The sequence below is a fragment of the Pogona vitticeps genome, chromosome 8 (assembly GCF_051106095.1).
Source record: "Pogona vitticeps strain Pit_001003342236 chromosome 8, PviZW2.1, whole genome shotgun sequence".
Lineage (NCBI taxonomy): Eukaryota > Metazoa > Chordata > Lepidosauria > Squamata > Agamidae > Pogona > Pogona vitticeps.
Window position 1 is genome coordinate 6,428,857 of NC_135790.1, and position 25,642 is coordinate 6,454,498.

Below are 25,642 nucleotides of genomic sequence, written 5' to 3' on the forward strand. Positions count from 1 at the left end.
AAACATCCAACAATGTCCAACTAAAAACACATCCAGAGGTCCCCATCAGCTCAGGAGGGCGAGATATGCTTAAAGCAGCCCCTGAAGACCTTCAGATTTGGAGACACCACTTCAACATCCCTTGGTTGTATCTCTTCTGCTTAGGGAAGTGATCAAATTTCCAGCAGAACACGGTGGGGACCTTTTCCCAATCAACAGCCGAGTCATCCTTGTTAGCATTTGATATTCTTTATTGGTGCAGCTGTACAGCAGAGCACGGCTTCCTCTCTCTGAAGAGGTTTGCCGAGACTGCCCTAACGCCCTGGAGGAGGACTCCCGATGCACAAGGTGAACCACATTGGGGTCGATTCAAGATACAGGACTTTGGTGAAATGCATATAATTAATACATAGAAAGGTAAGAAAATAGACTTGTTTGGTACAAGCTCCTGTCTGATACAAACACACAGTAAAACAAAGAAAAAAAATAGCTAAACAAAAGCCAATGTTAAATATTTCTGGAGGTGTTGTGGTACCTTAAAAGCAGTGCCTTTAAATAATACTAGTTCTCTTGAGTAAAGCCCTGTCTTTCCCCCACTTTGGCAGCCTCACTTGCACCATGACATAGTCAGCCCAAAGGAGATGCTTCGAGATGCCTGCATCCTATCGCCACACCCTCATCAAAATCCACATGTTTACATTCATGGTTCCTGAGAATGGTTGAAGCAATGCAAAATTGCAGCAAGCAGAGTTATGATTGTTACTTTTCAAAATAATAATAATAATAAAAAAACCCAGCAAAGTGGAAGGAAGCTTTTCAAAGCATTGATGGCCAACGCTTCTACAGCAGGAAACAGAAGTTCTAGATGCCAGTGGAATCAATTTCATTAAAAAACCCAGCAACATTAGCTTCCTGGGAGTCTGTTTGGATAGGACAGAAATGAATTGATTTGCATGCATTGAATTAAAAATTTGCTTCAAGAGTGCCCACTTCCCTAATCTTGCTAGAATGCTTGCTTCTACTAAGAAAACAGCATATACAGTATATGGTCACACTTGTGGCACCTGGAAAGATGTGTGTATAGAGAAGAGCTGGTAGCCACATCTGACAATCGGTGTACATGAGGCAAAGATAGGCACATTCATCACGTGATGTGTACACACATTGCCACAAGCAATGGCTGATTATGTGGACTGGGCTTGCTTTTTTTTTCCCCCAACTTGCCCATGGAATTATGAGAGCTGCAATCTTAACACAACTGCAAAAGACATGGCCAAAGGAGGCAGAGCCCAATTCATCAACTGTGCACATATGTGGTTGCCTGGATTCATTGTTCTTAAAAAGGGGATGTAGTCTCTTCCAAACCTGGGACTCCAGAAGTTTTGATTTCAGCTCCCAGAATCCCTCAATAATGGCCATGATAGCTGGGGCATCTGAGATGTGAGGTGTAAAATATCTGCAGGACCATCAGCTAAGAACCACTGGTCTACTCTTCAGCTCTGCAACTGTTATTTATGCATTCGGAGTGTTGACAATATATAAAAGGACTGTATTCACTTGGCATCGCATGGTCTCTAGCTCCTTCTAGTGGCCAGCACTGGTAAATACACCCTGGAAATATAGATATTTCTGGGTTTTATTATTTAGTATTTTCAGCCAGCAGATAAGTGAATCACCAGATACTGATTCTGTGGATAAGGGGATCTAACTGTACAAAAATAGGTATCTTAATTGTTTTCCTGACACTTGGTTTTATTGGGCAGTGCTGATGTTTCTATATAGTTCCTTTTGCTTGACACAGAAACGGCTTTTGCATCAGCTGACGGCAGAAAGTATTCCAGCATAGCAAGGTTATCCTGGGTGGAGGAACAGCCCAGCGCTCGCGTCTTCTGCCTGAAATTCAGTACGTCATCTTGATCCAGGCGAAAGGGTCTTTGGAACTGAAAGCTGCATAGATCCATACCTATTCAAAAACCATAGTGGTTCTGCTCACCCCAAGAGAAAAGTTTCTTAAGGCTTTGGTTTCATAACAGCAGCTACCTAGTTGCATAAGTTAGGGTGTCTGTACCATTCTTCCGGGGGGAGGGGGGTTATCATGCGCCCATTCCATTGTCTGCTTTTGCAGGCCTCACTTGCTTCTGCTGAAACTGGCAGTATTGCTTATACTGTATATCCTTATCACCCAAAAACTTTAATGATGGTAACACTACTACCCAACCCTTGGTCTTCTTTTCCAGTAGTCAAGGAGACCTCTAGTGGGGCAATCAGCAATGTAAGAGGCAGAGCAACAGGGGAGGACTTTCAAGTACATACACAAGATTTGTGTATGTGTCTTGTTATTGTTTAGTCGTGTCTGACTCTTCGTGACCCCTTGGACCAGAGCATGCCAGGCCCTCCTGTCTTCCACTGCCTCCCGGAGTTGGGTCAAATTCATGTTGGTAGCTTCAGTGACACTGTCCAGCCATCACGTCCTTTGTCGTCCCCTTCTCCTCTTGCCTTCACACTTTCCCAACATCAGGGTCTTTTCCAGGAAGTCTTCTCATGAGATGACCAAAGGATTGGAGCCTCAGCTCCAGGATCTGTCCTTCCAGTGAACACTCGGGGTTGATTTCCTTCAGAATTGAATAAGTTTGATCTCCTCCTTGCAGTCCAGGGGACTCTCAAGAGAAAACCCCAATTGGTTTTCAAAGGGACACATCTGTCTACTGGATACCTGCCCCCCTCTGTGGTGATTTTATTCTTCTCACACCTAGAACACTTACGAAAGTGGAGAAAGATGATAAAGAAGAGGAAAAGGATAACTGGGATAGACACTGGTTAAAATCGAAGTGATGACCTGTATGGAGGTGATGATGGATGGGGAATTCGCTGCTTACACTTTAGTCTTCTTTGCTACCTATTTTGCCCCAGGTAAAAGATTCTGCTGGCCAGAATTCACAGGTATCTTTGTAAACAGGTACTTCAAGCCTAGTTACTCGAGCGTCTCTGGTCCCTCCCTATCGGGGGAGACACTGGCATTGAACAAAAGACACCAAGTGGCAGGAGTCAAGTCTTGCTAAGCAACACTAAAAAGCAGATTTGGGGCCACAATATAGTAAAGCAATGGGGAGCTTTAAAAACCGAGCACAGAATCAAGACCTTCCATTGCTTGATGAACAAACCAGAATCAATTTCCTAAACCAAGCATTGGCAACCTGCGGACTAAGTGCACAAACTGTCTCAAAGGCAGTTCTCGCAGTTGCCACCACTCTTTTGTTAAGGTCTCCAGGTAAACACACACAGACACACACCCCATTCACTTATATTCAGCCTTGGAATAATGGCATTCAAGGTCACATAAGGAGCATCTACCCTACCCGTGATGGTCTTTTCGTGAGCAGCTGTTCTCAAAAGAAGTCTTAACAGTGGATGTATTACGCACACCATTCGTTTTGTTCTCATGAATAAAACCAACTCTTGAACCTCTGCTGCGCGTCTGAGGTTTTGCTACTAGCACATTTAAAAAGTTCTACGCTGCACCCAGAAGTTTAATAAACATAAATTGCATATATATTGTGCTTTTAAAAATGATAATATCAAAAGCCTAAAGATGCATTCTAGAGTGAGGTGGGTGCAGAAGGGTCAGCAACGTTTGGGCAACGGCAGCAAAAACGCCGAGTCCTAAAACCTGACATTTTTCAGGATTCAGCTCAGCATCTATTCCTATGCCTAGGAAGAGGGAGGGTCGCATATCGGTGTCACCAGAGGTAGTTCCTTAAGCATCACTGAGAAACTCGAGTCGGGAAAAGGCTGCCTCTCCTATGGTCAAGAGAGAGGATGGCCTGCAGCGTGAAGTCACCTTCTTCTGGACCACCTATCGGACGCTTTGAGACATGTGTAGCGGGGTCAGCATCTCTTCAAATATCGCCCCTTTCACGTTCGATCCCCGTAGGTTGGCTTCTTGTAGATCACAGCCCGAAAGATCACAATTCTAGACCACAGAAAGAACAAGTTCATCATCATCATCATCATCATCATCATCATACTAACTACAACTACAACTACAACTACAATAATAATAATAATAATAATAATAATAATAATAATAATAATAATAATAATAATAATGTGTCATCAAATCAATTCTGACTTATGGTGACCCTTTTCAGAGTTTTCCAGGTAGAGAATACTCAGAAGTGTTTTCCCCTTCCCTTCCACTGGGGGCGCCCTGGGACTGTGCAGCTTGCCCAAGGCCATCCAGGTTGGCTCTACAAGAACATGTAAGCTTGAAGCTTACATTTCTGAAGGACAGACTAGACAATGGCTAGTATTCTGTCGAGCAACCTAATCATGGAAGGGTGGTCATATACTGCATATGTTCTGCCTACTTCAGTAGGCTCCTCCTTGCATATCCAGTTTCACATTGGTTGGGAGATTAGTCACATGATAGGAAAGGACTTCCATAAACAGAGAAAATTTACACAGTTGTTTCAAAGAGCAGCCAGGCCTATATGTTGTGCCTGTATTTAGAAGAGGTGCTCCATTAAGCGGTGAACGACATCTGTTTGTCATTGGTCCTATTTCTCTTGCATTTGGTTGCGCTTTGGTTTGTGAGTGGTCACCGGGAGGTAAACAGATGCTTAGTCTGTGTGCATTGCCAATCAAATCCTCCTTCAGGAAGACACATGGGTTGATCGATATGCAACCCTCTTAATGTCAAGTTTGACCCTAAGTGATATCATGAGGCTCAATATTAAGTCAGGAAAACAGGACATGTTACTTCAGGTTTGAGGAAAAAGAGAGAGCAAAATCCTTGGTGGTCCTCATTTTGCTTCTCAGTTGCTCCTCTGAAACAGAAGAGAAAATTTACCTCCAAGTCAGTTCCCGCAAGCGTTGCTCCTCTCAGGTTACAGTTTTTTAACTTCGCATTCTTCAGCGTTGCAACTCTCAGGTTGATTCCGGTCATCTGGCTCCCTTCCATATCCACGCCTTTCAAGTTGGCACCTAAAAAAAAGTGTTACATAGAATGCTGAGTCCACCAGAAAACACAGCAGAGTTTGTTTTCTGCCTCCAACATGGTTGAGAAGTGGAGTCCAAAGAAAAGATAAAGATGACTCCTCGGGGAAGGTGGTTTCAGCTCCTGTTTTCCGTTGTCATGCATCAGATGGGGTGAGTTGACATTCCCGTTCCTTCTCTTTTCCATTCCAGAAGGAACACAATCAAAGGTTCTCTTCACAAGGGCAGGTGAGCGGCCAGCTGTTCAGTGAGACTCAACCATTTTTAATGCCCCCACTGAAACAGATGTCATGCCACTGAATTTTAAAAGAAACAGCGGCTTGTGATCATGGTTTACGAAGATGAAGCCACACATGGGATCAGTTCACTGCTCTGTCTAGGACCGTATTGTCAGCTTTCACTCACAGAGATACCGCAGAAATACTTCCCATCGTCTGCAACCTGACTGTTAAAACTGATATCTGCTTTGGGTCACTCAATTGGGAGAACGGCAGGATATAAATAAAATAAATAAATATTAGGAGCTGGAACTTGAAAGTAAAATGCGTACCTCATTCCTCTTCTGCCTAAAGAAAATGTTAAGAAATGAACCCATCTTCAGCAACATCCAAGACCATTTTCTCTGTGTGTAAATTAAGCTGATGAGCTCCTTGTGTTGATTTCAGCAATCCTCTAGATCAGTGATCCTCAACCTTTTCCCAACCATGGACTGGTTGGGGGGGATGTGCGTGCCCACGGGGGGGGGGCAGAACTCATGCGTACATCACGTTGGGGGGGGTTACTCGCATGTGTGTGAACAGCATGCTCAAAAGGGGCGGAACATGCTCATGCACATGTGTGTGATGGCACTCAGGTGGGGCTCACGGGGGGGGGGGGGTAGGAGATACGTGTCCGCAGCCCAGTCCTGGATGGGCTTCAGACCACTGCCGGGTCACAGACCTCTGCTCCAGACCATTTCAGGGTTTTGCTCATCACCACCATATAAGAAACATTGTTAAAAAGGTGCTTGCCCACCACCACCACCCATTTACCTTCCAGGTTAGCTTTCAGGCCCGAGGGGTCCTCAAAGTTGCACCCTTTCAGCGATGCGCCCTCTGCGTTAGAACAAAGCATCTTCACGCCCTGGAGGTTGGCACACTGCCAAAAAGGGGAGGTAAACAGATTCAGGTTAAAAAGGGATGCAGCGTATCATCACAATCCAGAAGTGAATGTGCTGCATGTCACAGATTCTTGATCAACTTTGGCTGAAGGACCTTCGAAGAGGGATATTTCATCAGCGACGTCTCTCACTGCTGAACTCTTACAGGCTACATCTGTAAGTCACAATATTCTAAAGGAGCCAGTGACATGATCCATGCTCCACAATCTGTCCAGTCTGGAACTTCTTGAAGGTGACTAAATAAATGGGGCATTTCATCTAGAGTTTGCCATTAACAAGATAAACTCCCACTTGAACCACCGACAAACCAGCATTGCAAACCATGGTTTGTTGTTAGGTTATGGCTCCAAAACTGTCAGAGACAGACAAATCAGTCGAACCATGGTCAGAAAGGCCATGGTGAGTTTAATTACTCCCATGAAAGCATAGTGCAAATTAGTAACGCTGTATTTACAAGCACACTTCTGTTCTCCTTGATGCTGGCTTACCACTGTCTCTAAATTTGGCTCTCAGTCTGCTCGCCCTTTGTAATATTTATCGTAAATTAAAATTTGCATTTCGAGGCCATTTAATTTTGTCCTACTGTAGTAGAGAGAGCAAAGCATCTGTGCAATGTTCTCCGATCACTGCCTCTCAGTTCTAGCTGTGCTTAGCCTTGCAGTTTGGAAGCAAAAACCCAGCAGACGAGTTATAAGCCATCTATTCTATTATGTACTTTTAAAAACATGTAAACCCAATGTGGCGATTGTGCCAGGGAAGATCACAAGGAAAGTATTTCGCTCAGTGTTTTGGAAGCCGTCTTATACAAGGTGAGAACATGGGTTCTTCCAGTTCAGTACTGTCTGTATCACGACTGGGCAACGTGTGGCCTATATGCAGCTGGCTACGCATTTGGGGTTCCTAAGGCCCCATTTTTAAATAAATAAATAAATAAGACCTATTTGTGTCCCAGAGGCTTCAAGGGGCAGGGGGTCCCCAAAGACTTTCTCATCCACATGCAACAAATGAAAGCAACAGTGTCGAGCCGGGCACATCTTGTGTTCCTTTTTATAAGAAAGAGGCTGAAAAGGATAATTTCTGGTTTGTTCCATGGCAGGATTTGTGGGGGGCAAAGTCTCATCCTCAAATCCCAAGAAACTGAAAACAGCCTTAAGCTACATCATACAGGTCTATCATTTGATCTTCACTGAAAAGCAGTAACTTTCCAGGAATTTAGACATGGAACTTTCCCAGTCCTACTTGAAAATACCAGGGATTAAACCCTGGATCTTCTATGTGAAAAAGACAGGCTAAAGCAAATAGCTATTTTTGTAAATCTTTCACTTCAGGCTAGTAGTTAGCTACCATGACTAACATTATGTAGAAGTACTGCTGTCAACCCATGATAGTCTTCTTAGCTGAGTCACATGTAAAGGGTTCACACCTTCAAAAATCTACTCATGAATTGAAGAGGTGATACAATTCTAAAGACAAAGTGCTTTCCCCCATTCTTGGTCCCATTGAGAATACTCACATCTAGAACTGATCCAGAAAGATCTGCTCTTTCCAGATTTGCACAACACAAGTTGGCATGGGCTAAGTTGCATCGGCTCAAGTTGGCCATCTTGAAGTTGATGTACCGGAGATCTAAACGAGAGAGATCTGCGCCGCTGAAATTTAAGCCCTGGGGGAGGGAAAAAAAAGAGGAAGCAATAAGAAGTTGAAACGAGTTGAAGTATCTTGTGGCCTCTTAAGAACTAACCATCTTGTTTGGCATTAACATTCTCGACTGCAGCTCACTTCATCACAAGTATGGAGCATCACCAAGATTGGTAGAGTATCATGCATGGGCTTAGGTGAATGGGAAATGTGGGGGAACTGACATGGAAGAAGTATAAATATTGATCATAACCTTTATAGTGGTCATTAACAAACAGCAGTTGAGTGGTAACACAGACATCCTGACGCAGGTAAGGTGGCCAAAACATGAGTGTTGTGACTGTTCTTCCTACACTTCTATATTTCTATTCACTTCGGTCCCAGATTGCAACAGAAGGCTTTGAGAAGGGGATGATGATAATAATAAAAAAAATCTGCCATGCACATTTTGGATGTTACATGGTTAACATATAGAAGAACTGTACCAAGCCACTGTTTTTATTTCTTTTCTCTTTTTTTCCCCTTGATACCTGACAGCGTAGCTCGGATTTGGTTGAGGTTGCAAGCAAGAACCTGACAAATTCCTTTCGGGAGATTGGAGAATGATCTTCAGCAGGCTGTGAATTCTGCAGGGAAAGGAAAGATGGTGGATGAAGAGGCAAAGAGACAGTATCGCTACCACTGGGTGATTCTCAGCAATGTAAGCTTATGGTAAAACTCTGAATTCAAAAAAATATTCTAATGCTGACTGCAAATTATTATTTACACATTGAACTTGCATATACAGTAGAACTCCCTTATCCGCAGGATCTGTATCTGCTGATTCACTTATCAATGGTCTGAAAATATTGTAAATATTTTTAAAAAAAATTCTAGAAATATATATTTCTAAAGGTGAATCTACCAAAACTGGCCACTAGAGGGAGCCAGAGACTATGCTATGTATAGCATTTGTTACTAAAATATCATTTGCTATAATTTGTGTTTTTCAGCATTTATTGAAGGGGCTTGGAACCAATCCCACAGGAGATATGGGGTCCTATAGAAGGTAACTGAACAGTGTGGACTTATACTATAGAAAAGTATATGTCAGTTGTATATGAGTATCTATATGCACACAACTGAATATATATATTCACACATACACACAACTGAAGAAATGATAACATAATGTTGTTATACAAAAGTATCAAAGCTCAGCTCTTTGAACATGCTGCTTATTTATCCATCCAGGCCCTTAAAAGCAACTGGGGGAGGGGAAAAGCTTCCCAGTGGGTGGTACTGTATCCATTCTGTTACTAATTAAGTATCGTGGGAAAAGTTTTTGGCGGGGGGGGGGAGAGATGTTAAGAAATGGAAACATTTCCAGGGAAAAACATAGCAAAAACATCCAAGGTGACCTTGTTGCTATTTTTATCGGGAAAAGAAACAAAAATGTAATAAAAGGTAGGATTACCTTAATGGCGACTTCAAGATGCTCTATTAACGAGTCAATCCCAAAGAACCTGGCTTCTTCGAGGATTCCTAGCACAAGATCACAGGCATTTTAAGAAACAGGACAAGAATACAAGCTTACAGCCATTAAGAAATAAGGATGGAATGGACCACGAATCTTAACACAAGTTCCGTGCTCTAATTCCTTAACCTGTGACTCGGACTCCCAATAACAGAGCCTTGCGAATTTTTGTAGATGTACAGAGATTCGGGGAGGTTCTCTCGAGAATCTGAAAAGCTGCCGAGCCCTGCTTGACAGGCGTGCCCCTGGGATCGGATGCATTGATCCCAGGTGGCGGAACAGACATTTCCCTCAGTGCTAGACGCCGTCTCAACTCTGGCTGTTTTTAGGAAGGGTCTGGGAGACACCATTTTATTAACGGGGTTTTCATAGTACGTGTAGTGACTGCAATGATTTCGTCTGCTTCCAGATGCATCCAAACAGATCTATAAAACATTGATTCTACTGTTTTGTGGTTTTGTTTTTAACAATTTGACTGTTGAATCTTTTTTCTTGTTTTATATTTATAGGCTGCCTTATTTCTTTTGTGCTGCCCAGTCACACCCAGATTACAGCCACCCTAATAAGGTTTTCAAGGTATGTGAGTTACTTATGGAGTGGTTTTAGCATTGATACCCCCCTAGTGATATCCCATGACTGAGTACGGATTTGAACCCAGACCTCCCGAGTCCTAATCTGTCACCCTACCCACTACACCACGCCGGCTCTCAAGCTGCCTTGAGCACTGCCTAATAGTGGAAAAGAGGGATACAAATATGATAAGACAACCATGATAAGCATGGTCACAAGTATGAATTCTTCCTCTACAAAGTAAATACTCCTCATTTTTTTTTACTCTGGCACCAATCTTAAGTACCAGTGTGAATCATAATTCGGTACTGAACAGGACTTGAAACAAAGGTCTAAAGAAAGTTCAAGTGGTTAATAACGCAGCTGAGTGAGGGTCCACCCTGGTGGGTGTGAGTCGTATTAAAACTTATTTTTATCAGCTATAAATTTCTCTACGTAGAAGACCTAAACCAAACAGTAAAGGATCAAAAATCTACATTAAGACAGAGTTATAACTATCATTAAGATAAACAGACGGCACATGGTAAGGAGATGGAAACACCAGAGCTTCCAAAATTCCCTACCAAAATCAAGAGACCGAAGCAATTATATTCTCACAAGACTATATGGTATGAATTCTCTCTCTGAGATGTGAACAACCACCCTGTGATGTAGGGTGGATAGAGGGTGTGTGCATGTCATGGGACTGGCTCAAGGCGCAGGATCAATCCACGTTACAAGCCCGTGTGTGTGTGTGCCTTACCCCCTGCACTGGCAAGGTCAATAACTTTTTCCTTCACAACTGGCTGCTTTGGACCATTAGCCATTTTGCCAAAATCATGCCATCAGCCCTGTGACCGGGCAAAGATTTCAACTTGGATCTTTTCCTCACTAGATCACGACAAGGATTCTGGCCCTCAAGCCACTCCTGTTCCTGCACCAGGCTTTCCATTTTCTAGCCATCCCCATCACCTCTCCCCGAAAGGGGAAAAAATAGAAGAGAGGGTTTTAACCCTTTTTAACAATCCCATATGAACGGCACTCCCTCATAAAACTGTCAACTGTATATGGCTTAGATTGGATGTAATTGGAGACTATGGCAAGGAGATTTAGTTCTTGACCGAAGGGTCTCGCAGCTCTCCAATTTAGGACTGCTGCGTTTCCATCACAAGTGGTGTTGTTTTTGCACAGGGGATGTGAAGGGCTGGATAAAATTTAGGAGACAGGACGCAGAGGTCCCCAGCTGCAGCCACCGAGGGGGCCGAGTCTGAAAAGGGCAGCCCAAAGCCACCACCAGCCCAGCCTTCAATGAGTGGAACAGACATGAATATATTTTGGGCAAAGCACTGGCTCCGTTTTTCGAAAAAAGAGAGAAAACAAAGCAGAAGTATTTAACAGCACCAACACACTTATCACTATGTAGGTACCATCCGTCAGCCTCCTTAGGCTTCTCTGTGGATGAGATTTTGGCTGCAACAACCACATACCAAAAAAATAAAATAAATATGTAAATAAATAATTAAAAAAAACTGTAAAGCTGCCAGCTCAGTAATACATACCTAGCAAATTGATGCCATCATTCACAATGAGTTGCCCATGGCGCAAGTAGTTCAAAATAGGTTCAAAATACTCCGGACTACGGTCAATGAGGAACGCTCCTCTATGATCCCGCTTGTTCCCCCAGGCATCTGCTTCCAGCAGAAAGTAGCACAGAAAATTTCAGTTTATTCATTTGTTCTAAGGGATTTCATTAATGTGATTTTTGCACTGCGATACGCCAGCTTTTAACTAACACAAGTTATTTAAAACAGAACAAAGGTAGAAGAGAGCAATTTAAGAACTCTTCCTTACGGTTCCGGACAAAAGAAGGAAAGTAAGGAAGAAAAATAAAGAGCAAAAAAGCAAGCAAGCCAAAGATAAACAGTATTGGACTGTTTAGCTCAGCCTTTTATTTAAAACAGGAACTTAAGGGGGCACGGATGACAGTGTTGATCTTTCATCAAGAAATTCAAGTTCTGGGCTATTCGGTTGGTAAAGTAGCAGGAAATATGGGTCTCTCCAGCTATGTTGGCTGGCAACTTCATCAGGCGTAACCAGTACGGCACATGGTAAGGGAATGTGGGTGTGATAGGCCGAAACAGCTGGGGAACCAGAGGTCTCACCCCTGCTTTAGAAGGAGAGTCAGCAGGAAAAACTAGAAAAAAACATCAGGTCATCCAGAACAGGTCTTGAAAAACCTGGCTTCTTGGAACCAAGCTTCTAGCTACTGTATGTGGTCTCAGGGCTTGTAGCCCAAAAAAGTTAACTGAGCCAAGTTATGGTTCCAATAATTACAAATTAACCACTGTAAGCTCCAGAGTTGCAAAATACAGTAAGACATCGATATCCACAGGGGATCTTTTCCAAGCCACCACCACCCCCACGAATGCCAGAAAGTACGGATAGAGAAAGCCCATATGTGACATAGTCTGTGGTTCCCTTTAGTGTCCAGCACTGGTAATACACCTTGGAAATGCATACCTCTGAGTCTTTTAATTTAATAATTTCAAGCAGCAGATAAGTAAAACCATGGGTACAGATCCTGCAATTACAGAGGTCCTGCTGTACCATCCCTTCTCCTTTGAGTGTGCTTCAACTTAGGTTGTCTAACTTAGTTTGAACAAACCACTGTTTCCCTGAGTTCACATGTAACGAGAAACCATGGCTTAGAACTAAATTCAGTTTCTCCTCCTCTTCCACATGGAATTGGGAGTAGAAAATTTATGTTTATCTAAACCAAACAAGAAGGCATGCACTTATGGATTACAAAATGCAACACCTAGAGGGACACTGGCTTTTCAAGTTCAGGAATGGACAGGGTGGTTAATGAATTCTTAGAACTGTATGGGGAAAGGAGCTGCAGCGACTGAAGAGCCCAGAAAAAAGGGGGGCAATAAATTAAATCCCCTTGTAGACAAGCATCCTCCTTGCAAACATAGAAACATCAGCTCTATTCTGTGCTCAGACTTCCAACAGATAAGAACAAATATCCTTTGTGATGTAAAACATAATGCAGATCAAATACTTCAAATCCTTCTGGTTGCATGGCAAAAAGTATTAATACATCCACAGTTGTGGCAGGAATAAAAAATGGAAAAAGGCAGCGACTGTGCACTTTTAGACTCTGATGATAAGCAGTAATGACCCCCAGGTTGGGAAATACTGACTTATGTCATCCACCTTTTGTTACAGTTAACTTTGGAAGAAGTACCCTGATCAGTCATGTCAGCAGGGAAAGGATTCAAATTTCAGTCCATACTGACCTTTATCTTTAAACATACGAGCCAACATGCTATCAGGTTCTTTGCTAACTAAAGTGCTCCTAGGAGAGACATACAGAGGCATTAATGAGTAAGTTAAAGACTGTGCTTTATTTACTTATTTGTTTGTCTTATTCATTAGGCTGCTTTTCTCCTGATAAGGGGACTCAAGGCGGTTCACAGTGTTAAAAAAGTCAAATGAAAAACACAATAAATTATACATTAAAAGACAATTAAACTATAGTAACATAAAACGGCTGATTAAAAACAGTTAAAAGTTTAAAAACTCAACTTAAACTGGCATGCAGTGTGTGTCATGTGTGCGCACATTTAAACACACAAACACTTATAGGTTCTAATTATATTTGCAGAACTGTTGTGTCAGTTTATATTTTGGGTTATTAAATTTAAGGTTTAATTTTATGTATCCATAGCAAAACATTTAAAAAACTTTTTTTTTGTTTTCTTCTTCAAAAGAAAGAGCAAATGCACTCGAGAGGATACGAGGCCGAGGTACTGTGTACAACGCTGAAACTGCATTTTAGCTGGACGGCCAACCTAATTTTCTAGAACGTTAGTTCATTTTTGGACCTATTATCTCCATGAGTTAAGCGATTTGTAAAAATAAAAAGAGTTTTAGAACAAGGCACCACATTCTTACCGGGTAGTTGTGAAGTACCGCCCTCCAACATTGAGCGTGATCCAGTCTGAATGAGATCCTGACAATGGATCTGGAAGGTTTATGTCAGCCTGGGGATCTGTAAATAGCAGAAAATAGCAGTGTAGACTATAAATAAGTGGGAGGAAAAATCACCTGATTAAAACTCTGTGGAGGTTTGATTACAATGGAAACTGTTAAGATTAGACTAATGTGTATTTTTTTCCTGAACATACTACATACTGTTTGTATGACACAGTGTGTGTCAGTATTGCATAAAATAGTAATACAAAAAGCAGGTCACATTGTCCACAAAAGCTCACATTAAAATATAACAGTCAGTCAGTCTTTAAGGCCTGTTCTTATTTTTCATTGGGTTTTGCCTAATACACTGCAATGAAATCACTGTTACTTCTTTTATAAATTACATAACTTCCTGAATATTTCTCAGGCTTCCAGGTTCAACATCTGTCCTGATTTTTTTTTACTTAAATAAAGCTTTATGAATCATACCCCAATTATTATGAATTATTATTATTTTCTCTTGTAACCTACCCGATAAAGGAAACACTGTACTACATCATGACCCTCAACACTGTGATACACGATAAACATAAGCAACCTTAGTGATAAATTGAAAATACACTTTGTAACAGTTTGGGAATGTAAACAGAAAAAAAACTCCAGATGCTTACCAATAAATGGTTCCCCTTCACATACAAAAAGGACATCATCATCCCTGTATCAAGGCAAAGGACAGAGAGGAAACTGTTTTCATGCACAAAGAGGTAGCAAGAACCACCTGCTTAATTTCAATGTCTAAATTAAGGACACAAAATCAATGCAACCGCCTCAGGTTAATTGCTTTGGAGCATAGTAAAATTACATGGTAAAGGCGGAAGCTCTGAAAGTCAGTTTTTCTGAATTACAGCTCTCAGAAAGTGACTCCGAATGGGGCCATATATATATATATATATATATATATATATATATATATATATATATAAAACTTTTTCGAGCTGTCATTATATATATATATAAAACTTTTTCGAACTGTCAGTAAGCCTGTGTTCCTGTAGAACATAACCAGAATGCAGCACACCTGAAATCTCAGTCTCTCTCTCTCTCTCTCTCTCTCTCTATCTATCTATCTATCTACTGAAAGCTAGCATACCAAAGAGAAGCAGGGTGGATAAAAATCAATGGCCTTTTTTTACAATCAAACTGATTTAACTTAAAAATGAATTTTTAAAAAAGTTAAATGATAAAAAACCCCAATTTTTAACATTTAAATTGTTATTTGTATCAAATCCACCCTGGGAGAATACTGTAACACTTCCAGAACCTCCTTTTTGCGGTACAGCCCTAGGGAGGGCTATTGTTTTGGCAGTTCATCCTGGTTCGTTTAGTGGTCAAAAAGGTGTTTGGGATTTCAAAGCCCTGCCTCCTCCAGCAGGCGCCCACTCAGAGGCAGTGCCCAGAGGAGGCTGGGCAGGGAGGCCAAGCTGCTGCCTCTGAGTGGGCGCCTGCTGGAGGAGGCAGGGCTTTGAAGTACTGAACACCTGTTCAGCCGCTAAATGAACCAGCACGAACCGGTTCTTGCCCATCTCTACTATTGTTATGTGCCTTCAAGTCAGAACTGACTTATACTGGCCCTAATAGGGCTTTCAAGGTAGGATATTTAAGGAGTGAGACATTTTACCAGCTCCACACCCCCAGGTGATTTTCCATGGCTGGGTGGGGATTTGAACCCTGGTCTCCAAAATCCCAGTCCATTCATCTATCCCCACTACAAAACACTAGGTATCCTAGAAAGGCTTAATTCTGTGAATGTTCATAATGTGGTCACCAGTTCTTGAAAGTAAATCATCCAGTTCCAGCTGCACAATCTTACTGGAGTCACTTTCGCTTAATTTCAGGGCATCCTTCCCATTCACAAGCTGTGTGTGTTTGGAATAGTTTCCTCCTTATAAGACATGACTTCTGGCTTCAAACACAAACTGTATGGGCACATCCAGTCATGTCATAAGTCATGTGTGCAGGTACAAGCCATCACTAATAGCCCATATATCAGAGTTGCTCTAACGAGCACATTTGCTAGAATCCTACAGTGAAATACTGTGCATGCAAAGATATAGTACAAGCAGGTTTTTCAATTTTCTGGCTGACTGTTGCCTGCCCAGGAGTGCATGACCTACAAATATCTGAGCACACAACAGCCAGCTGGAACGATCACACACACAAAGTTGTACGATATTGGGCATACGCTGCACAAACCTAATAGCATTTAACCATTTGTATGAAATCACACAGACACGAGAAAGCAAATGTCTCTCCCAGGTTTTTTTATTTTTCTGCAGAGAGAAAGGCTAAATTTTGAAACCACTTCTTAGAAAATCTATTCTTTTACACTCACTTCTAACATCTAAAGATCCTGTCGAGGTAAAATCAATTAGGTGAATTTTAGGTATCCAGTTTCTAAAAATCTAGTACTTTCACATCTGCTTTTCATCCAGGAACTTTAAACACTAAAGCACCGTCTGCTGGGAATACTGGGAAAGAGTTCAAACCAGATTTGATGATTTGGGAACAAGTCCAAGATAGGAGGATTTTCTTGAGATAATGCTCTCCCAACAAATTCATTCCAGCTTCAACAGAACCTTTAACAGAAACTCAGAGAGAATGCACAATGTCAAATGGGACAACCTGTTCTCCCTTCATGGTGGACAGGGTATAAAAATATTTGCTCTCCATTTACAGCAGACTGCGCATGAAACTCTTGCCCAGCTCAAAATGTTCATAAAATATGTTGTCTGGACACAAGCTGATGTGATGTAGGCATGTACTGTCCCCTTCCGAGGAGAGCCCTATGAGGAAAGACGGAAAGAACTGGGCATGTTTAGTCTTGAGAAAAGAAGATTGAGATCAGATAGCATTTTTTTAAAAAATTCTTGAGAGGTAATCATACAGAGGAGGGGCAGGTTCTGTTCTCCAACATCCCAGAGTTCAGGACACATAATAATGGACTCAAGCTACAGGAAGTAAGATTTAGGCTGAATATCAGGAAAACTTCTCAACTGTTAGAGAAGCATGACAATGGGACCCATGATTTCGGGAGTTGGTGAGCGCTCCAACATTGGAGGCATTCAAGAGAAAACGGGACCACCCTCTGTCAGATCTGCTTTGAATTGGATTCCTGCACTGAGCAATGGGTTGGACTCGATGGCCTTAGAAGCCCCTTCTGACTCAGATATTCTGTGATTCTACTGAATCCTTAAGCTATAAATTAGCATTCACATTAATAACTGCAACTGCGGTCTCTAATAAATCTGGCTCACTTCCAAACCAGAACCAAAACGATGGCTTGAAGTGGTTTTGGGGCTGGCTGTTTAAGGCAATCGCGATTTGCTCTTTTGGGACATTGCAGGACATGGAAGAGAGTGAAAATGCAAGATGGGATTCTTGCTCCAAGATGGGATTCTCCCAAAACCTGACTCTTTTTTTTTTAGATCAGTTAACATATCCTGAGAAGGGTATCTTGCAAAATGCAAGATGGGATTCTTGCCCCAAGCCTGGGTTAAACCAAGCGTTGTCCTCCAAAGGCTGTGACGGGCTAGGAGATACAGTACAAGATCAAATGGCCGTACACACACCTTTGCCAAAATGAAAGTATGGCTTGGTTTTGAATTCTAAAATGCTTTGAGCACACAACATACAACAGGAGACATTCCAACCCCCCAAAAAATAATCTGTATAAGATTGGAAACCCCACACAGTACATAGTATGATCTATGGTCCCCTCTAGTGGCCTGTTCCGGTAACTGCATAGCAAAAATGTATAATTCTGTCTTTTTTTTTCTTTTAATATTTTCAGATCATAGTAAGTGCAACCACAGCTACCGATCCCACAGATATGGGATCCTGCTCTATTCCACTAAAAGTTGGGCATTTGTCAATCAGCAGCTTCCCTTTTCAAGAGCATCGGCCTCTTTGGTTGGTGCAAGAGAGTTTGTGTAAAGCAAGAATAAAACAACACATCTCTTACCTGATCAGAGCAATGTCATCAATAAGGCCACCTCTTCCGTTGTAGACGTTGGTTGCTTTGATTCCAAGCTTACTACTTGCTACAGAGAGCAAGTCAGACAGTGTCCCATAAACAGCCACAACCTATAAAAAGAAAGGGTACTCTGTGGGCCTATGATGCAGCATCAGCTAGTTTTCCTACAATTGATTTTTGCACTTTCCCCCCCTTTTCACAACCACTTTTTTTTGGAACCTTTATTAAGGATTATAGATTTCGAGGTCACTTCTGCTTACTTTTTTTTTTTTTTTAAAGTATTTTGGGCCCCAAAACAACGTACAGGCTACAAACAAAGATTTCATCCTAAGTAAAAAAGGATCCATCTTTAAAAAAAAATTACAACAGCAGGAATCAACAGGTGTATGGTTTTCCAAGGCATGAAGGGGGGGGGGGAGGAACATTTTTTTGCTACTCATCTCATTATTTATGGTTTTCTAAACTTTCCACAACCTGTTCCTCATCTTAAGCCCTGCCAGCTGTCAAAAGTGTGAGAAGAAACAGGACCAGGAAGAGCATCTGTGCTCAGCCCTGGCTTCTTTGAGCACAGACAACCCCAGCATGAATGGACAAGTAGCTGAGGTTTTCTATCAGAAAGGTTTCCAGATTTCTTTCCAACGCCCTCTTAGCATGACATTAAGGGATTTAAATCTGTATGTTTTCATCCTGTCTTTAATCAATAACAACTAAGTACAGTGGTGCCTCACTAGACAGTTACCCCGCATGACCGTTTTTTTTTGCTATACATTGACTTTTTGCGATTGCTATAGTGATTCGCAAAACAGTGATTCCTATGGGGGAATTTCGCTGGAGTGTTTGATCCCTGCGTCGCAAACCGATTTTTGCTAGACAAGGATCTTGACAGCTCCCTCCACGCTTGCAAAACAGGTGTCTTGGGGACCTAAGCTTCGCAAGACAGCGATTTAAACAGCTGATTGGCGGTTCGCTAAGCGGCTTTCCTATGGCCGATCTTCGCTAGACAACGATGATTCTTCCCCATTGGAACCCATTAAACAGGTTTCAATGCATTCCAATGGGGAAATGCTTTTCACTAGACAATATTTCGCTAAACAGTGATTTCAGTGGAACGGATTATCATTGTCTAGCGAGGCACCATTGTGTGGCATTTTACATTTACCTCCTCCGTCAATGCTTCAAAGGAAAAGACTGTCCATCACCAACCATAGAAAGGATGCATCTCTAGAACCTTGCTATTATTTACCATAATCACTTACGGTATATCCTATCCTGCCTTGCATCTAGATAGCTCACTCAATGACCACCCTCCTTCTTTATCCTTTTTTTTTTTTTAAAGAAGCAACTTTTGAGTTGGGAATCAGGCCAAGAGTGTGAAAGTCATCATGATAGCATAGTGGAAACCAAGATGAACCAGATTCCATCATCTTAACTACTACACAACGCTGGCTCTCGGGTGTGTCTTTCCCAACATGGTGCCCTTCGAATATTTGAGACAAATGTCCCTGGGCTGACTGGCGTTAGTGAACATGGCAGTTCCAAACAGAAGAAAATAGTCACAATAGGGGAAAGTGGTGCAGATAATTCTGAGCTAAATTGGTGTCAGGCCATAGGAACGTACAGGCTGACCATTTTAACATAACCACCAGCTCCCGGCAGAGGGGAGACATTTCAACAAACTCTGTGTCATCATTTCTTTCACCATGTTCTAACTCAAGCCTGCCTAGATAAAAGGTCTTCAGCAATATTAGCAAAAACTTTCCACTTGTGGAGTCTGACTTCCTGGTATTTAAGTTTCCCAGAGAGGTGTTTTAAAACATGAGCCTTCCCTTGTGTATGACTCACAGCGCTCATCTCCACGCTGGTTCAATAACCCCACAGCAGTAATTAAGCCACATAAAATGCAAATGACAGGAGGTGCACACCCATGTTTACTACATTCCAGAAACATCCAATCCAAGAGTTATGAATTCAGCCGATACATACAATGTGAAACTGCCTTCCGTTGTAGAGAACTCTTAAGATATACGTATGAATACAACTGCAAGATGATTAGTGGGATGAGGAAATAAAGAAACAGTCAGTCAGTCATGGCTTTTTGCCTTCTGTCATGTTTATCCTGTTGAGTTGTTCAAAATTGTTTGAATGGTCTTCTTACTAATTTAAGTCATTCTGACCGTTAGTAGTTCACTCTGAGATCTCTAGATACAGGATGGGATCTATTACTCTCTCTCTCTCTCTCTCTCTCTCTCTGTGTGTGTGTGTGTGTGTCTCTGTGTGTGTGCATACACGTTGCGCTGCACCGCCAAGTCCAAACCAACCTATAGTGACCCTAATAAGTCTTCCAAGTGGTATATTTAAGGAGTAGTTTTAACTGTTCCACTTCTCCAGTCAGTTTCCATAGCTGAATGGGGATTCGAACCCTGTTCTCCAGAGTCTGTCCGCTGCACCACATTGGGAATCACTAAGAAGTTTAATTACTGCAAGGATGCCATGCTGGAAGGCAAAATAATATTCTTTAAAATAAAAGTATAAATAGAAATTAGAAACTCAACTTCTGTCTTCTTTTCAAATTGCAGCTCCTCGCCACGGCTGGCGTGCCACAGAATTCCTCCATGCTCAGTCCCGCTGACGGGTGTATCACGAGCTGATGGAACACCTCCTATAACAGGGCTGAGAACTGGTAGGTTTCCAGATGTTGCTGGACTCCAGCTTCCATCAGTCTGAGCCAGCATGGCTAATTATAAGGAATTATAAGACCTGGAGTCCAACGCCACCTGCAGGGTGACAGCTTCCTCACCTTGGCTTTCTGATTTATTGATCATTTGCTTTAAGAGTGAGACGGTCTTCTATTCCTGCCTCTCTTCATTGCACTACAGTCCGGACAACAATAATGGAACACATGGGACTGAAGAAGTAGATTAGCTGCCGTTACAAGGCGTCAAGTTGCCTTCAACCTACGCATCTCTACGAATGAATGTGCTCCAAACTGTCCTGTCCTCAACAGCCCAGCCCTTGTAAACTCAAGCCTGTGGCTTCCTTTAGGGAGTCAAATCCATCTTCTTCTTTTCCTGCTGCCTTCAGCCTTCCCCAGTATTATTGCTTTTCCCACAGAATTATGTCCTCTCATGATTTGCTCAGAGCACAACTATGGATTATGAGTAGATAATCAATGTCTATCAGAAGTCCCCCTCATTAAAGTAAATCCCATTGCTCCCCCCTACAGTTCTGTTGATACATTCATTCATTCTTTCCCAACACATGATCCCACCCGGCTGCGGGAAGCACAGTTCTGGATGGTGGTGGTACTGGTGAAATTGTTCACACACACACACCGAATTCAAGGGTGAGACAGGGTCTGCTCCCACTCCCATAAAGCTGTCCATCTCCAGATGCAACATAAAGCAATAAAGCAGTGATTTACACAAATCAGCACAAATATCCAAGCATATACAGCTATGTGCTGACAGAGGTCCTTGTCAGCTTGATCTTTGTTGAAGACCATGTGGCTCAAAATGGACCGATAAACATGATGCAGTCATTAATTCACATCTGCTGCGTTGCCCAGAAAAGAACACTGCACAGTTTGCATTATTATCTATGTGAAGGTGACTTTATATTTGCTCTGAAATGGACTGAGGCATCACATCATGCTTTGCTTACTCCCAACAAAACAGGAAAAACATTCCATGCATTTCAATAGGCTTCCAAACTTTACAAAGTCTGCGGGGCAAATGCAAGTTCTTTTCAAATAAAACGTTTGAATGCTATAGAAATATGCAAAAGCGTTAGCTGTCAAGAAGATAACTTGAGTTTTCTCTCTTAGGGTCAAGATATAAATTACAGTGAATATATCATTAGGAAAAGGATTTCCTTGAATAGTAATGGAGCTTTACTGTAACAGCAGGAGCTCTTTAAAGGTAAACGTTCCCCTTGACAATTTTTGTCCAGTCATGTCCGACTCTAGGGGGCGGCGCTCATCCCGCTCTTCAAGCCATAGAGCCAGCGTTTGTCCGAAGACAATCTTTCCGTGGTCACATGGCCAGTGTGATTTAGACACGGAACGCTGTTTACCTTCCCACCGAGGTGGTCCCTATTTATCTACTCGCATTTGCATGCTTTCGAACCGCTAGGTTGGCGGGAGCTGGGACAAGCGACGGGAGCTCATTCCGTTGCGTGGATTCGATCTTACGACTGCCGGATCTTCTGACCCTGCAGCACAGGCTTCTGCGGTTTAGCCCACAGCGCCACCACGTCCCTTAGGAGCTCTTTAATCCTTCCCATAATTAATAAATTAGCATGCCTTGCTTTGGGACTGATCTTCTGAACACCAAGTGTCGGCATAGGTAGTTTTTGCAACCCTGATTTCTCAGATATGTACAAAGGGATAGCTCAAATCATGTATAGTTTGGCCCCTTCAGCTCCAACTTCAGAAGCAAATGCCAACGGAAACCAAGCCCTAGTGCCGGCAGTTGAGAAAGAAGAGGAAGATCTGCACCCTGCAGGAAACTCCAAGGACTGAAGATCTCCAAAGTAACTTGAAGAAAAGATTACCAGCAAAGTCAATCCAGAAAACAGAACATCAATGGTTGAGGATGTTCCCTCTCCATTTTTCTTTTCCAAGTGTCACTTGGGCAAGGAAAGCAGAACTTGTACCTTGTGCAAGCTCTTTATTGTTTATAGAAGTGGTTCCCAACGTTGGGTCTCCAGATGTTTTTGACTGCAAGCCCCAGAAATATGGCAATGGTTAGGGATTGTGACCCACCACCACCAAGTAAGAAAATGCTGAGAACTACTGGATCAGATACAGAAAGGGGATATGGCTGATTGGAAGCACTCTGAACAATCATGTAGCAGTGTACCTTCTGCAAATCAGGATCATTTCTTTATGGGCCCCATTGGTACCTGGCTACTGTCTACCAAAATGCTCAATGGAGGATATTTAGGAAGCTGTAATATTGGATGGCAAAAATAAAGCCACTTAAATACCTCATCACAATCCCCTCACTATCCTGACCCAAATCAAATCCCTTATTACTGTGGAACATACTACTTAGAATGACATAACAGGAAATTGTTGGGTGGCGTTGCCTCTGGAGATGGTCCGAATGGACAGTTCAGTGGTTCATGCCAGTTCATGCTTGTGGCCTGTCGTCCTTCCCTGCCTCCTCTGTGTGCTGCCTCTGAAGGGGCGCCCGCTAGAGGAGGCAGGGCTTTGAAGCACCAAACACCTGTTTGGCTAATAAATGAACCAGCACGAACCACCGAATCAGCAGTCCATGCCCACCTCTAAGCCATCTTTTAAATTTGTAGCCAGGAAGAGACCAAAACATGCAGATAAGGGTCTGATCTTCTCCTCCCACCTTGTGGTCCTTTCTACCACCATTTCCTTCTGGGGCAAAATGCAGCAATAAAGAGCTGATTCTGATCAGGATCACAACACAAGGCCAAAGGTTAAACCATTCCTCCCAGCATTAAAGTTTTGGACTGGGACGTAGGAGATCAAACCATGAAACTCACTAATAAGTGCTCTTTGGGCCTCTTACTGTCTCTCAGCCCAACCTCTCCCCCCCCCCCCCCCGTGAGGACCAAATCATGGAGGAAAGAATTCAGTGTAGAAAAGGAAAGGCATACATAGAAATTTTAAAACCCTGGATCAGCTCTCTCATGCACTTTTCTAAAATCATGGGAAATGCATTAATGTGCTTGATATCAATGCTTAGCACCTCCTGATGCAACAAACAGAAATTTTAGTTGACATGGTTCTCCTCCCAGACATATGGTTCAATATAACGCACCAAGGACCACCATAACATATTAGAAAAGAATTACCGGTAAATGTGAATTCTTCTGTCTATACATAATCAGAAGCTATAATCTGGAGCATAATAAACATACAGGGGAATGTATGTGGGGACAGCACATTTCTGAACAGGACAGGCTGTTTTATCTATGGAAGCACACCCTATGATTTTAAACCTTGGAAAAGTCCCTGTTTAAATTTGCACAAGCAGATTGCCCCATCAGATGAGATACAAAAGTCAGGCCCTATGAACAAGGCAGCCACAGAAGTGGACAAAAAGCACAATGTTCCCGATCTGTACCCAGAAAGACGAAATGCTCGAACAAGTATTCAGTGCAAAACTTGCCCCTTCAGGTATTATTAAAGGACAACCTGCTTTCTTGGCTCCCTGCCAATCCGCTGGCACATGAACATCATCGTGTGCTTCAAAGCCACTCTCTGTTACTATCCACAGCCCGCTGTTGCCGAGATCAGAGCCAGACCTACTCAGATGTGGTGTGGTGGTTAGAGCATGGGCTTCGGAGTGGGAAACCTGGGTTCAAATCCGCACTAAGCCATAAAGCTCTTTGCATGATTCTGGACTAGTCATTCTCTCTGAGCCTAAACGACAATACCTCAAGGAACAACTAGACAGCTCTGTGATTTATGCACCCAGAACCAGAGGCTGGGAGTTCGAATTCCCCACCGTGCTTCCTTGACAGGGGTTGGACTCCATAACCCACGGGGTCCCTTCTAGCTCTGCAGTTCTAAGATGACGATGACTATCATCACAAGGATGTTATGAGACAAAACATAGGGAGGAAGTACAGACAAGTGGTTTTGAATTCCTTAAAGGAAAGACTAGATAGAAACATAACTTACCGATAAATCACATGCCTTTTCAAGCATCAACCTATCAATGGCTTTCTCCTTAATTTCTTGATGAGAGTTAACTCCATTGTATTTCACCACTCATTATATTTATTTATTTATTTATTTATTTATTGTCATTGTAAGTATATACACAGTATACCCATACAATACAGTATACCTAGCCTAAGCAATTTCTAGCCAATATTGTAAAGGTCTGCGGCCAGGAACAATATTTATATGTATGTAATTTCTAGTCAAGTCATGCATAGAAAAGAAAAACCTTACAGGGTCCCAATCCAGATTGCCTTGGGCTCAGACACACCCAGTAAGTAATCCTAGTCTTTAGAAAACCTTCTCCCACTTATCCATAAACTGTTCTGGCAGCATTCCTAAAAAATAAATATTAAAAGCACAATCCTGGACGTGTCTCTGCGACCGAAACAAATGGGGCTCCCAGATATATCATTGGTCCGGCTAGCATCTGGGGGAGCAGAGTTCAAATCCTCCCTAAGTGACCTCAGGCTCTCCTGCTCACAAAGCTTAGACCTACCTCGCGGGGCTGTTGTGAGGAGAAAGAGAAAGAGTCATGTACCCGCCTGGAGTTCATGACAGAGGCAACTTTTAAGTTAAAAAAAACACACAGATTGACAGAGAACAATAATGGGAATAATAATAATAATTTTAAAAAAAGCATGAGCTTACCTTTAAGTCTCAGCCCCCCCTCCCCCCGCTTCTTCCACTCACCTTCCCATTCCTGGGGCTGCCATTAACGAAGAGGGTGACTCTCTTCATGCCTTCCCCCTCTAAGGTAGGGATGCGCCCGAAGCCGCTCCTCTGACTTCTTGCCAGCCTGGCTACAAACCCGGAAGGCGAGCTCCTTCACCTGACTTCGCCCTCGGCCAATCAAACGCCACCCTCCTTTTTTCCCACCCCCTTTGTATCCTCCATGGCCAATGAGAATTAAGCTCGAAGGGATAGGCGGGCTTTTGGATTTCCTAATAAGGCCTCCGTTGGAACGCTTTTCCTTCTCGGAGCTGGGCGGGGCGGGGTCTGGCCTGGGAGCCTATCAAGGCAAAGGGGCTTCGGTGGGCGGGGCGGAAAAAGATGGGCGGGGCTCGTAGGTGCGTTCCTTTTTTTTTT

At 42.6% G+C, this 25,642-nt stretch overlaps 1 protein-coding gene and 1 long non-coding RNA gene across 2 annotated transcripts; one reads left to right on the top strand and one right to left on the bottom strand.

Moving 5' to 3' along the window:
• Positions 1–209: 209 nt before the first annotated feature.
• On the bottom strand, positions 210–25,403 carry KCTD9 (potassium channel tetramerization domain containing 9). The gene is made up of 12 exons (XM_020812577.3): positions 25,247–25,403; positions 17,839–17,960; positions 14,489–14,532; positions 13,797–13,893; positions 13,139–13,197; positions 11,396–11,524; positions 9,228–9,295; positions 8,302–8,397; positions 7,647–7,796; positions 6,006–6,111; positions 4,829–4,962; positions 210–3,949 (listed from the first exon to the last, which is right to left on the bottom strand). The coding sequence occupies exons 1-12, from the start codon at positions 25,292–25,294 to the stop codon at positions 3,833–3,835; spliced, it is 1,170 nt and encodes a 389-aa protein (XP_020668236.3). The 5' UTR covers positions 25,295–25,403; the 3' UTR covers positions 210–3,832.
• On the top strand, positions 8,334–20,625 carry LOC140701828 (uncharacterized). The gene is made up of 4 exons (XR_012080808.2): positions 8,334–8,471; positions 8,764–8,819; positions 9,797–9,863; positions 20,427–20,625. It is a non-coding gene; the product is annotated as an uncharacterized LOC140701828 (long non-coding RNA).
• Positions 25,404–25,642: the final 239 nt, after the last annotated feature.

What these genes read in the sequence shown, in the direction of transcription:
- KCTD9 (XM_020812577.3), bottom strand. Translation starts at nt 25,294, where the DNA reads ATGAAGAGAGTCACCCTCTTCGTTAATGGCAGCCCCAGGAATGGGAAG. An exon ending in TGATGGCATCAATTTGCTAG is followed by an intron (nt 9,296 to 11,395) that starts GTATGTATTACT and finishes ATCTTGTGCTAG; the next exon opens with GAATCCTCGAAGAAGCCAGG. An exon ending in ATCTTGAAGTCGCCATTAAG is followed by an intron (nt 8,398 to 9,227) that starts GTAATCCTACCT and finishes CTTTCCCTGCAG; the next exon opens with AATTCACAGCCTGCTGAAGA.